Genomic DNA, 13174 nt, shown 5'->3' on the forward strand with positions numbered 1-13174 from the left:
GATAAAACAAGAAATTCTCTCCAATTTCCAAGTAAAAGTTAAAGAATCATACCTAATATTACCTTTAAATTAGTCTCCAATTTTTATATTACCACATATTAATAACAAGGCTGTGTTTTTTTATTTTATAACTTTGACATTTTCAACATTCTTGGCTGCTCACAAACCGTTCAGACACAACACAACTCAACCGTTGACGTTGAGCTTAAGGTATAATTAATTACTAAAGTAATTAATTATAAATACACGTAAATTGTATTTGTATGCCAGTTAAAAATAGATAAATTATTTAATGAAAAATTAATTCGAAATTTTGTACCTAGTTTTCTCAGAAAAATCTTATGGACATTGGACAGCAGTACCATCCGGTCAAGTGAACAGGGAGAGTATAGTTTGAATAAGTGAGGCAGCCCACGTGCCACAAAATTCTCATGTTTTCACCTTGGGGATACCTATTTAACCAATTTCATTACTTAGATTTGGATAACGATATTATTTTAATTATATTTATGTATTGCCAAAAACCAAAAAAAATATTATATATATATATTTTAAATGAAGTATATGTGTCTAAAACACGTTAAAACAGCTTATATAGTTAATTATAATTTCACATAATTATCTATATTTTGATTTTATCATTTAATTAATATTTTAAATATAGATTTCTCACTTTTCATAGTCTCAATTCTTAAATACTCAATTAAATTAAATAATAAAAGATAATTAGTAAAATCTCAATCTAACCTAATGTATGCTTAATAATTTATTTTTTCTCCCGAAAACATTCCCAACAGAGAATATTGTCACATACAAAGACAATCTGCCCCTTGTAGCTCTAATGAGGTTAAAGAAGAGAGGCAAAAGGTAAGACAGAGAATGGTTTTCTACCCCGCTTTTGGCGCTGAAAGTGATATTTTTTAATTTCACCAGAAGAATTCTGTTTTGGTGCATAGTGACTTGGACTCGCTACGAAAAGACTGACTCACAATAAGGCCTTGTTTGGCTTTGGCCTTTTCTGCTTTTGTCTACCCTCACCTCACCTCCTTGTGAGAAAAAGAAAAAAAGAAAAAAAAGAAAAAAAAAAAAAAAAAAAAAAAGTAGGAGCCCTCTTCTTCTACTTATAATAAGAACTAAACACGAACCACTGAAACCTCCCATTCGCCACAGCTCTCTTTTCTCTCTCTCTCTCTCTCTATATCTCTCCCTCAACACTTCTCTTTCTTCACTGCCATGGACAATCAACGCAACCCTCTTCTTACTTTTGCTTACTACTGCCAAGGAAAGGTTAATAACTATCTTCACATTCTTCTTTCTTTTCTTTTCTGCTTAATTAGTTATCAGAAATTTGCATTTTTGGTTCTAACTTTGTTGTTGTTTTGGTGTTATAGAGTATGGAAGATCTAAGGCATTCACTTTTGTGCACGACTATTGAGCTGGAACAAACGAAGATGGTGGTTCAAGAAGAGCTTAAAAAGAGAGATGATCAATTGCTTCAACTCAAAGATCTGCTAAGCAAAGTCATCAGAGAAAGAGATGCCGCTCAAGAGAAATGCCAAAGACTTCTTTATGAGAAGCTTTTGTTCCAACAACAACAACATCAGCTTCAACAACAACAACAATTTCAGCAGCAGCAAACAACAGCAGCTCCTCTCTCTGGAATTTCAAGCATTGAAGATGATCCCAGAAGGGGAATTGACTCCAACAATGGATTCTCTTCATCAGATTGTGAAGAAAGTATCGTTTCATCTCCAGTCATTGACCCAATGCCTCCACCACCACAAACACAATTACAACCATCAGTATCAGTACAACCACAAGCGCCTCAAGAACCAACAGTTGAGCTAGTGCCTGAGAAGCCATTACCTGAAAAGGGAAAGCTTTTACAGGCAGTTATGAAAGCAGGTCCACTTTTACAGACTCTTCTTTTAGCTGGACCACTGCCTCAATGGAGACACCCACCACCTCCACTTGAGTCCTTTGAGATCCCACCAGTAACCATACCTTCACCACCACCACCACCACCTCCCTTGCCACAACTCCTTCACCAAGACTCCCTGATCAGCGTCAATGCTTGCAGTAGCATTCTAAACAACTGTGCTAAAGTCAACAGAAAAAGAGTTCTTTATGATGGGTCTGATTCTCCCATAGAGACCAAGTATCAAAGGGTTCTACTCCCTTGACTCACTCTCCCTCTGTCACTACTACTACTACAAATTAGCCTAAATAGTTTGATTTTTGTTATAATTTACCCATTTTAATATGATTATAGGTTAGTAGAGTTGGAATTGTAAGGTGGGTATGTGACTGATCTCTGATCTAGCTTTTGTACAGAAGTTTGTTGTTAAAAAAAAGGAAGATATCCCAACCCAAGTTTAACTCAGTGGAGAAAGAAGAAGAGTAAAGACTAAAATTAGTGTTTCTTTTGCACATTTTAGGGTTGGCTTGAACTTGATTTTTGCCCAAAATTGACAGTGGGCATGGGTTGTGAAATGTAACTTAAAAGGCACTAGTTTAGCAAGTGGCTTGTGTTGGTGAAAGTGAGATTTTTTTTTGTGTTATGAAGAAGGTTAATGGGTTTGGGTGTGGGTGTGGGTTTGGATGTGGGTTTGGGTATTGGGTGTGGGTGTGGAGTTGTTGAGTAAGGCCAACAACCAGAAGGTCTAAGAACCTTGCTTGTCGGGTTAAATGGTCCCACAAATCAGAATCAGGATCTACTAATGGTGTGATTGTATGATTATATTAATCCTTTTTTGAGGGAAAGTTTATGATTAATTTATTTCAATGCTAATACTACTTACTTAAGTCACTCTCTATTTCACTTCACTTTGTTTATGCCTTTATGCTTTAATTATTTCTTTCACCCACTAACTGATTATATATTTTAACCTATCACATTAAAAAACCAATTCTTCCTTTGACAATGTTAAACCTTCCAAGAATGGTAATTGGTTTTGTTTTTAACCATGCATAGCAACCTTAATTTAATTGGACCAAATCATCCATCTTCCACTCCACTTCTTACTTGCATCTTTCAAACTTTTTTAGTTATCACTCACTATCAATATGTGATGTTAACATGCATATCATAACATGTTTCGATTTGACACATTTACCGCCTCAGTTTTTTGCCTGTTGTCTCATGGAAGGAAACTTCTATCGCTAATTCTATTTAGTATTCACTAAAAGACCTTATAATTCCTCTAATGATCACTTTCAGATTTAACTACACAGATTACAGGAGATAAATTTCTACAATTCTACATATATTACTCATTAACCAATCAATTAACTGAAGAAAAAGGTATGAACACAGACTGAGCTTTCAAAAAACCCAGTAAATTTAGAGACAGAGACAGCATTCAAATGCATATGGAAAATAGAGGCCAGACATGTTATATCACAGAACTGACTCAAAGTCTTCAAACATTAAGTGATTTCAAATAACATTTTTAAAAAAATGAAAGAAAGAGAGAAAATTGAGGCAAGTGTAAACTTATGAAAAGGCAAATAGAAAAAAAGAAGACTTTAGACCTCAAGAGCCGGTTGCAAAGTTAGGTTGAAAACTGGGAAAATCTGTAAGGAATGGCCCTGGTCCACACGGCACAGAGGCATAGAAATTAATATGTTAATTTTTGACCAAAAAGACATTTTATTAGACTTCTTGACCTACTTCTACTACTACTACTACTACTCCTCCTCATCCTCCTCATAGCATCTGGTCACATTCACTTCCCTCTCATAGTTCTAGCTTTATCGAATACTTAACCTTGACCAATTATTCATCCCAAATCCTCAACCAGCCAATATTAATAATGAGCTGAAATAACCATTCCATTTCTAGGCCTGCCCAGTTAAATCTCTATTACTTTCAAATGGAATCTGAATACCCAACTCGACCCAAACCAGAAGACTACAATCCCAAGGCTGGATGGACCTGGATAAGGATGACCAATGTAAAGCATTATGAATATTCATATTAAACATAAAGAAACGCTACTATCACAAAAATCACAAATTTCTAGAGAGTGGAGAACTTGGATCAACAGTCATTCAAATAAAGAAAGAAAACATATACCTGATTCTGACTGGCTTTCCAGTTCAAACCATGCTTTCTTATCTGTGCTATGAGGAAAATTCATATCTTCTCGGTTAATACAGTTGCTGCCCAAGTTAAAAACCACAAAATCACTGGAGCATAGAAAAAGCAATGCATAAGCGTCTTGTGTTTTGTTAAAAGCAATGTTATATACAAATGGCTTTGAGAAAAGCAACAGTATACATTCCAACAAATCAAATACTATGCTGATTTTGCAGCTGACACATTTTCCTCTTCAGATTCTGAAAATTTTTTGATGGCTACAATATCCAAATCATACTAAGTTTAGAGCAAAGAGCATGGCGACTCCAATTCATATTGCGCAAGCAAGTCTCCTAGTGAGTAGGTAATCATTCTTGCATTTAAAGCTCAAAAACAGCTATCATTGCAATATCTCCATGGAATTTTTTTTCTCAAGACAGAGCTAACTTTACAAGAAGATATGTCCAAGAGGACTTTGAGCCAGCTCCTCAATCATCTTCATTGTCATCTTGATTATTTGGTTGATTGTGTTTTTGAGCGTTATACATGTCCGCAACCTGGAAATAAATGAGAAAGGCATAAAGCAAATATATATATTTATACTTCAAACAATTTGAACAAAGCTACTTATTTAAATCTTCCATCGTTCTTTGTTTTTCCCCTATATCTGTTCTTTTAGACCATGTGAATAAATTATCAAGCAACTAGCATTCTTCTTCACCTGCTCAGATGACGAGGCTTGCTCTGGATTCTTATCTTCCCGAACACGAATTAGACGAGGAAATCGAAGTGAAATGCCCTACCCAAAAACAAATTAAAAATAAGAAAACAATGAACAGGCAAAATTCAAATTTTATTTAGAGTTGTGTGCGTGTATACACAATTTTGGGCTGGAGGCAAGTCTTTAATCGACCTTCACAATATAACATGAAACTCACACACTTCAGTGCATACAGCAAGCATAAACTTACAAATGTAGAAACCCTGCTTGGCATTCCATCAATCAAAATGCAAAAAACATGAACATATGAAACTTGAAAGACTGGCAATGTGAATGCCAAAGAGCTTATATACGGAATCCTTAGCAGCATGCAACAAAATTGATGATACGATTTTCTATATTGAAAGTAACATTGACTTTTATTGTAGTTGCAAACATTTAAATATGCTGCTGAGTAGACTTATCATGGGGCAGGTGTTTAAGTAGTGACTGATAGTCAAGAGTGTAAACAGAGAAAGATATAACAATTGATCTCTGATTGCCAGAAATGTGTTGCCTCATGAAATGACTGATCATTAGTTATAGGAGCCATTCTTGCCTGGTTTTAAACCCATTTATGCTAAAAGAAAACCAACAAATTGAAAATAAAATAAAATAAAACAAAACTTTAGACAAAAAGGAGAGAAAAATCTGTAAGGATTCAAGTTTCTACAAAATTCAACCTTATCAGGATCCAAAACACCAATTGCTGCATGGTGAACAGGGCTAATAGTCAAATCTGCAGCTTTCACCTCCCAGACCTGCAACAATTTCTTTCCTTGGGTCAAGAAAACTGTAAAAAAATCAACTGCTGAAATGAAGTAAACTAACAGGGCTTCATTCCATCAAGGATACCACAATCATTTAGCTGTAAATAAGAGAATTGTTCAATTTTTTTTTTTCTGGTACCAAAAAGTGTAAATTAAATAAACTATGAATTTTCCACAATCAGGTGAAATTCAAGGTCATAAGATTAGAAACTACAACATAGCCAATTACCTTTACAGGGATTCAAATGAAACTGGATAGCAAAGACTTCATAGACTATCCTAGGAATTGCAAGTTGCAATTGAGTGGTAAATATATTGCAAGGAGACATGTTTGGGATGGTGCCCACCCACCAAAAGGTTGGGATTGGAGGAGATATAAAATTTAAAGACAGACTGAACTCTATCAACAATACCAAAAATAGAAAAAAGATGCACAAATTCCAAGTAAAATTCACAAGTTACAAGAAATAAATGGGGAAAGCAAAACCACAAAAATAGCTGAAAATCACAAATAAAGGAGTTCAACTACGGGATTAGATGATAAATTTACCTCGGTGGGCTCAAACCATACATCTGGATTGATGGTATCTGCATATCGGTAGTATGGCTGGAAGTGACACAGATGCAAGAATTAGTAAGTCTGTCATAAAGAAAACATGATGAATAAACAATTTCCTCAGTTGTTTTACTATAGGAAAGAGCAAGGGACACAAACCTTTGGTTTCGGAATTACTTTAGAGCGGAGACTAGAGGAACGTTCTTCAAGCACTGCTTCAGAAAATCCAGTGCCTGTTCAGAAACGCCAAAGAATTGGAGATTAGGAGAACAAATCAGCCATAACAGACATTAATTGGAAAGAGATCCAGTGGCTATCAAACAATGGTATAAATAAAATTTATGCTCACCTATTTTACAAATGCTTTGGAATTCTTCGTTGTTGCTGTCATAACATGCTAATAGAAAAGCACCATAAACACCTAAGGAGAAACAAAAGGGCATCATCAACATTAATCAAGCTTGAAGTTGAAACTAGGGTACAAAGAACTGAAACAATCAATTGACTGTGAAACTCCAGTTAGCTATAACCATTACCTGTACGTTTCCCACGCCCATGAAATGCAGCAATAGGTACTAAATCGAGCGAGTCTCCAATACTGCAGAGCAGTGACAAAGATAAATGAAATTCATGAACTCAAATTTCTATTTAAGCTAATAGTCCTTACACCTTACCTGTCAATATAATCTTTCTTCAGTTTCAGCCAGTTATGAGACCGCCTTGAAGGCTCGTATGTGGCATCTCGATTCAGTGTTTTGATGATTAAACCCTCAGAACTAGAAATGAAGATGAGTTATGAACACAGAAAACAATATCAATAATAATTAAAGTACATGGTGATCTCACTCATACAGAAAGTCAAAGTAATTTTCAAACCATCTTACACATAGCACAACATCCAAATCACATTAAAATTGGAAAAGTTAGTGTTCCATGTTGCCCATAATCAAACCAATTGAGTTCCACTTCCTTTCACAACCAAAATCAGATCTGAGACAGATTCCAGATATAGGTACAAAGGAACGTATATCCCAGCAGAACAAACTTCTTCCTCACCCAGCTTACCAGCCTCTGAGGCTAGAATGCCCGTAGTAGAGGAAGACCAAGGAATTGAAGAGAAAAAAAATGAAGTGGATGTGGATGTGGATGTGATTGGTGATGATGGTGACTAAGTCCACTGAATATGCACTGAACCTAGGTAACAAGTTTTTGAGATTGAACAAACTTATAAATTCATGTTTTAGTCAAAGATGGATTAGAGAAGAGAAATAATGCTGATCATTAAAAAACCTTCAAAGACTTTGAGATTAACCAAGCTTTTGATGTCATACTTTGTCATTTGTCTTCAACTCCAAGAAAGAGTCCAAACACCATTAAATTTACAACTCAACTTAAACAAACAAAATGAGAACATCAAACAATAATTGACGTGCTCTGGTATCTTTTTTTACATAATAGAAGAAGGATTTCGACCACAATCACTATATAAGATCATCTAACTGCACTGTTAAACCATCTAAACAATGCAGATAGGTTTATTTTAAAGCATATGAGGTTCAAGTCTATTTTTTCCACTGAATAACAGTAAAGCATTAAACAAATACCTTGCATCTACAGCAGCATCAAGAAACTTTTGTATTTCATCAAGATCACTCGATGTTAAAGCTGTTGCAAACTGGAAAAATCCAGGTTCTTCCTGAAATGAGTCATAAAGTCTCTGCAAAAAGCAAAGGTCAGAGGCCCACAGATATGAACACATTGATGGTTACTGACTTCTAAATGTTGTATAGAGCTCAAAGGAGTAGTGGAGATATTATCAGTACAACAAGTTATCCAAAGATCTAATAACAATTCCAAACCCATGCGTTGTAAAAGTACACATGGAAACTTAAACGTCACATATTGAATAAACCAAACCACCAATAACAATGACCGTCACCCTTTCTATTCAAACCAATATCATAATTATGCCGCTAAGCCATTGTTCTTCAAGATTCTTCAAAACGTTTCCATATTTTTCCATCTCTGTGCATGAATACTAGATTCTTTCTAGGACAGGTGTACCTTTTTCATATTACAAAAGGTGCGAAAAATTGACTGTTCAGAAGGTTCACAAAATTGATCACCACAGAGAGAGGGAGAGAGGAGAAAAAGAAGAGACGCTGATTTCTTAAGCTGAACATAATAGATAAGGAGGACCATAGTCAATTAATTTAAACAAACAAATGAAGACAAGAAATTCCAAATAACTAGTGAGCTAATGCATAAAATTTTCACACATCACTCAGTATCCTGAATGCCAACATGTCATGAGAAATATAATGAATCCACTGGCCTAGCCCTTTACAAATATTACTATTTCATCCTATTAGAAAAAATAAATTCTGAACAGGCTCGAAGCCATGGTATCTCAACTCAAACTTGTAAGCCTAATACTATTATTCGGAGCAAATATAATATCCGTACAAGATTCAATTCAAGTGACAGCAATACCATTGTCATTTTGCATTAAGGAAAAGAAAAATTAACTACGTCTGTCATTTATCAGGTATAACCCTAAAGATAAAAACATGTAATACATAATACCATAGCAATAAACAATGGCACTGATACTAAAAGGTATGAAGATAATGTAAAGGTCCTACAACAACTGGGTCACAACAAAAAGCATACCTCTCTACGAACTTTCAGTTGCTCCTGAAGAAGTGGTTGGCCATTGACATACAACATGTCAAAAGCATATATGCAGACATCAACCTTGATGTCACTCACAGACACATTTTTACGAGCTCGAGTACTAAGGATCTGCCATCAAATGAATGTTCACTAGTGACTATCATACATTCCTAAAATTGCACCTATTTGTTATTACGTAGAGCATGAGTTGAAATGCATTACCTGAAAGGGCAAAATCTTCTGTTTCTCCCGGTCATAAGCAACAAGTTCACAGTCCAGAACAAATGATTTTACAGAGGATTTCTTTAATCTGCAAACAAGCACTAAATTTAAGCACCAACTAAGTTGGCATAATTACTAGGGAAGCAGGAATCACTTTGTTACCAGCAACCAACTTTAAAGAATAAATCTCTTTAAAGGTTCTGAATGTTCACATCAACATTTATATAAAGTTTGTCTCTTTAAGATGATAGTTGGAATTCAAAACATAAACCAAAAGTACCAAGCCTGAAGTTATGCTACTCACTCCAAACAGCAATTAAATTCGGAAGCTAGAGGAACAAAATGTAGCACAGGAAAAGTATATGCACATTCCACCATTCAGGTGAAGTTTAATGACATGAAATATCAGAAGGTCATCTGGTACAGTTATACAAAATATAAAGCATTGCAACAGAAAATTACACAGAAGCTTCTCAGACAACACTAAAACAAAAACAGCAAGATCTAGAATTAGAAATATAAATATGCAACTGCTTATCATGACTTCAGATAATCCCAGCGACCATGCTGAACTTCTTAAATGAAGCCCTGCCAAGCTAAATCAAGCCCTCTAATGAACATAAGGAAGAAAAGAAGCCGAAGTGCTGGGATATAGCTTGATTTAGGGCATTTAATTCAGTTTCAAGGTAAACTTTCTTCTCTATGCATATGCTTAACCTAGTCTGGAATTCTGAATAGATAAGCTTCCTCAATGCTCTGGTTTATAAAAGGGACAAAATAATGGAGGAAAGGATTGGTATAAGGGAGAAACTAAAAAATAAGGGGAGTCTCTCTATTCCTCCTTGTATTTGATGGAAAGGAAAAAAAGAAAAAAGGTAAGAGTTAGAATTTTGTATTTTATTGTTTCTTTTTTTTTACTTTAGTTATCTTTCCCTTCTCCATTCGGTTCATGTCTGAAGGGATTGATTCTGCTTCCTCTCCTCTCCTCCCTCTTTCCTTTTCTCTCACTCAACCCTTCTTCCTCCTCCCAAACATGCTCAGATGATCTCCAAATATATGGCCAATGAATCATACACAAAATCACATCTATGATCAGAACTGTTGTACTACCTTGAAATTGCAAGAGCAACATCAGGAAACTTTCCAGTATTACGTTCAGAATTTCGACTGTATATCTCAACAGAACCGTTCTCCATGTAATGTATCTGCATTAAATGAATAAATTATCACATAATATCCATTGCAACCAGCAAAAATTGAAACCTGAAGTAGCATAACTAGGTATTATACCTGGGCACGTTCTCCATCATACTTGTATTCAGATGTGAATTCCATATCCTGGAACTTATTTATGATCTCAGACACCCCTTTGGTTGGTTTTGCTAACATAGGTCCAACCGGGACACCCAGCGTAAAACTGCATGTATTCGGTAGATCCCACACGCCACCACTAAGAAGAGCAGAGACTATTTTATCATAAACAGGTAGTACAGAGAACGCTTGTTTAACAATCTTCACAGCCTGTTCAGACAAAACAAATAGACTGTTGATTGGAAGAGAAAACTCAAAAATGAGAATTCAATTTCACAGAAAGTGCACTTTCTTTTGTGAAAATAAAATTACTATCAATTTATACTTCAGATTTAAGGATATTTGACCTTGGGTAATGTGATGGCAAGAAAATAATGAAAGAAATAAAAGAGCCTTCCACTGTCAATTGCTAGTTACATTGACATCATTTTAAAGCGGTCAAGAAAGCATCAACTTACCTCCTCTAAAGGAGATTGAACATGTGGAGGTGGTTTAGAATGTTGTTCATTATAAACAGCTGCTTGTCCCAATGCAGCTAAGAGAGTTTGCTCTGCTAGTCCAATTCGCAACTTTGACTGCAAAATGAACACAACTCATATAGATATAGCAGCCAACAAGCCAATATCAAGTATTTGTCCAACAACCACCTGAAGTAGACGAATCAAATATTGAGGTTCACAATCAGTGGCAGCAACAAGGAGGGCCTTGATTCTGTTTTTTTTCTTCTCTTGACTATCTTTTCCAGCTTCCTTATAAGATTAAGCAATAATAGGGGCATGTCAAGAACAAGATTAAAATAATTTCCAATAAATAATTTCAGCATTTGACAACAATGATAATCAAGTAAACACACATGTCCAAACAAAATAAGGCATTTCACTCACATGACACATCCAAAAACCAAACAATGCTTTTGCATTTAAGAAGAAAAAAGACAGCACACCTTAGCAATGAGCCGAAAAGCATCAAAAACTTTACAAATAGATAATGCATCTGGCCGCTTGAATATCATTGATTGAGATGAGCGACTTGCTTTGGCAACAAGGCCCAAATCTCCCATTTCCTACCAATTAAAAAACATGAAACAAAATGTGAATAAAAACAATATAAGAAATAAAGGAAATATAATATGACTGGAGCTCTTATTTGTCTTCAGCCACATATATCAATAAGAAACATAGAATCCTACAACATCAATTCATTCTTTTATAACTCAGACACCTTCCGAACCCATTTAATGAACTCAATTTCAAAAGCACAGCAATCATGTGTCTTGCTCAAATAACCCCTCAAGATTTACAAATAACATCACATCACGAAAATCAACAACAAATATTAATCATAGAAACAACACAACTCCATATGCAATGCTACCAAACTAAACAAAGAAATTCAGTACCTTATACTGCTTCTTAACCTGGGCATCAGTCCTCCCATATGCTTCCGCAAGCGCCTTTATAATAGAAGCATCCCCAATTCCTAGCTCCAGTCCCTCATGAGCTGGTGCAATCTTATTGGCCGCCAAATACACAACTGCCACCAAGTCCTCAGGTGTCGTATCCATGACAGTCCTCAACATATTACACACAATATTAGTAATCAAAATCCGCCCCGTTTCGTTCGAAATCATCTCAAATGCCAAACTCAAGAAAATAAACGGCACCCTCTCTCCTTTCTCCCAACACGCCACCATTTTAGGATCAAAATCACCTGGTTTCTCCTTCAACAACACCATTTTACTCTTCAATTCCGCAACTCTCTCATTAGCACTCAATACTTTGGGTTTCTTTTTGGGTCTTTCGCAATTATCAACCGGTTGTTGGGCCTGTTTGGCGTCAACTGAATCTTGCGGTTCATGTTGATTCGAGATGGGTTCCTTGAGATCTAAACTGGGTTTTTCGGCGTTTTCTTGAATTTCATCAGCTGATGAATTTGGTGGTTTAGGGTTTTGGACATTTGTGGTTTTACGCTTATTAGGAGAAGAAGTGGATTGAGGGTTCTTTTTGGCGGCGGCGGTGCGAGATTTGGACATGAGAAAATCGAAAGCGGAGGGAGGAGTAGACATCTTGGGCTGAGGGTTTAAGGAGATAGAGAGGGGTTTTGGTTTGTGAGAGAAGGGTTTACTAGAGAAAGAGAGATGAAATAGTGCGGTCGGTTTCAGGAGATTGCGAGATAAAGATTTGTAAAGCAGAGGATGGCATGAACGAAGAGTTAACATTCAACAATCAAGAAGGAAAGGAAGAAGAAGGGAAGAGTAACGTGGTGCGGAAGATAGAAGTGAAGAAAAGTGGCGGGAGTTTCGTTAGAGAAGTCCACTTCTACATAGAGAATTTATGTGGAATTATTCGAGGCCTAATAACTAATTTTTATGTAATAAGCCCCAATTAAACATTATTTTGTAATTAAATCTTATTATTTATTTATTTTATCGCTCTTGGATATTTAAAATTTCATTTTTTAAATAAATTATAAAATGATGTTTTACAAAGAGTGTAAGAGACTACGACAGTATTCATCTTTTGTTAATTTTTATAAAGGGAAAGGAAGTTTAGCACTCAATTTCTAATTCAGTAAATTTATAAATGATATCTCATTATTTATTTTTGCGGTTACTTAAGATTAATTTTGAAATAAATTAATATCTATTTTGTTATGCCTAAAAAATCAGGACTGACGTAAGCTCACGATAGCAAAGGTCAATCAGAGTTTAGGAAGACTCTGTGCTAGGGGCAGATTCAGCCCCTTTGACGGTAGGCCCTACCCTCAGATTTGAAAAAAAAAATTATTAATATACAAGC

General features: G+C 35.5%; 2 protein-coding genes across 3 annotated transcripts; one reads left to right on the forward strand and one right to left on the reverse strand.

The window, feature by feature from the left end:
• The first annotated feature begins 1137 nt into the window (after positions 1–1137).
• LOC116118311 (protein enabled homolog) lies at positions 1138–2811 on the forward strand. Its single transcript, XM_031404299.1, has 2 exons — positions 1138–1287; positions 1392–2811. The coding sequence occupies exons 1-2, from the start codon at positions 1234–1236 to the stop codon at positions 2181–2183; spliced, it is 846 nt and encodes a 281-aa protein (XP_031260159.1). The 5' UTR covers positions 1138–1233; the 3' UTR covers positions 2184–2811.
• Positions 2812–3487: 676 nt separating this feature from the next.
• Positions 3488–12695, reverse strand: LOC116118356 (DNA ligase 1-like). Of its 2 annotated transcripts, XR_004126139.1 has the most exons (19): positions 11776–12695; positions 11320–11439; positions 11024–11125; positions 10835–10951; positions 10356–10586; positions 10176–10270; positions 9066–9153; positions 8841–8972; positions 7772–7884; positions 6842–6943; positions 6704–6765; positions 6517–6588; positions 6327–6400; positions 6162–6218; positions 5525–5602; positions 4803–4880; positions 4283–4638; positions 4079–4191; positions 3488–3937 (listed from the first exon to the last, which is right to left on the reverse strand). XR_004126139.1 is itself a non-coding variant. In XM_031404343.1 (17 exons), exons 1-17 carry the CDS (start codon positions 12592–12594, stop codon positions 4570–4572), a joined length of 2409 nt encoding a protein of 802 aa, XP_031260203.1. In that variant the 5' UTR covers positions 12595–12695; the 3' UTR covers positions 4200–4569. The 2 variants fall into 2 exon arrangements, 1 of the variants encoding a protein (XP_031260203.1); XM_031404343.1 differs by lacking the exons at positions 3488–3937; positions 4079–4191 and having other exon boundaries at positions 4200–4638.
• Between the last annotated feature and the right edge of the window lie 479 nt (positions 12696–13174).

Source organism: Pistacia vera, unplaced genomic scaffold (assembly GCF_008641045.1).
Source record: "Pistacia vera cultivar Batoury unplaced genomic scaffold, PisVer_v2 Contig840, whole genome shotgun sequence".
Classification (NCBI taxonomy): domain Eukaryota; kingdom Viridiplantae; phylum Streptophyta; class Magnoliopsida; order Sapindales; family Anacardiaceae; genus Pistacia; species Pistacia vera.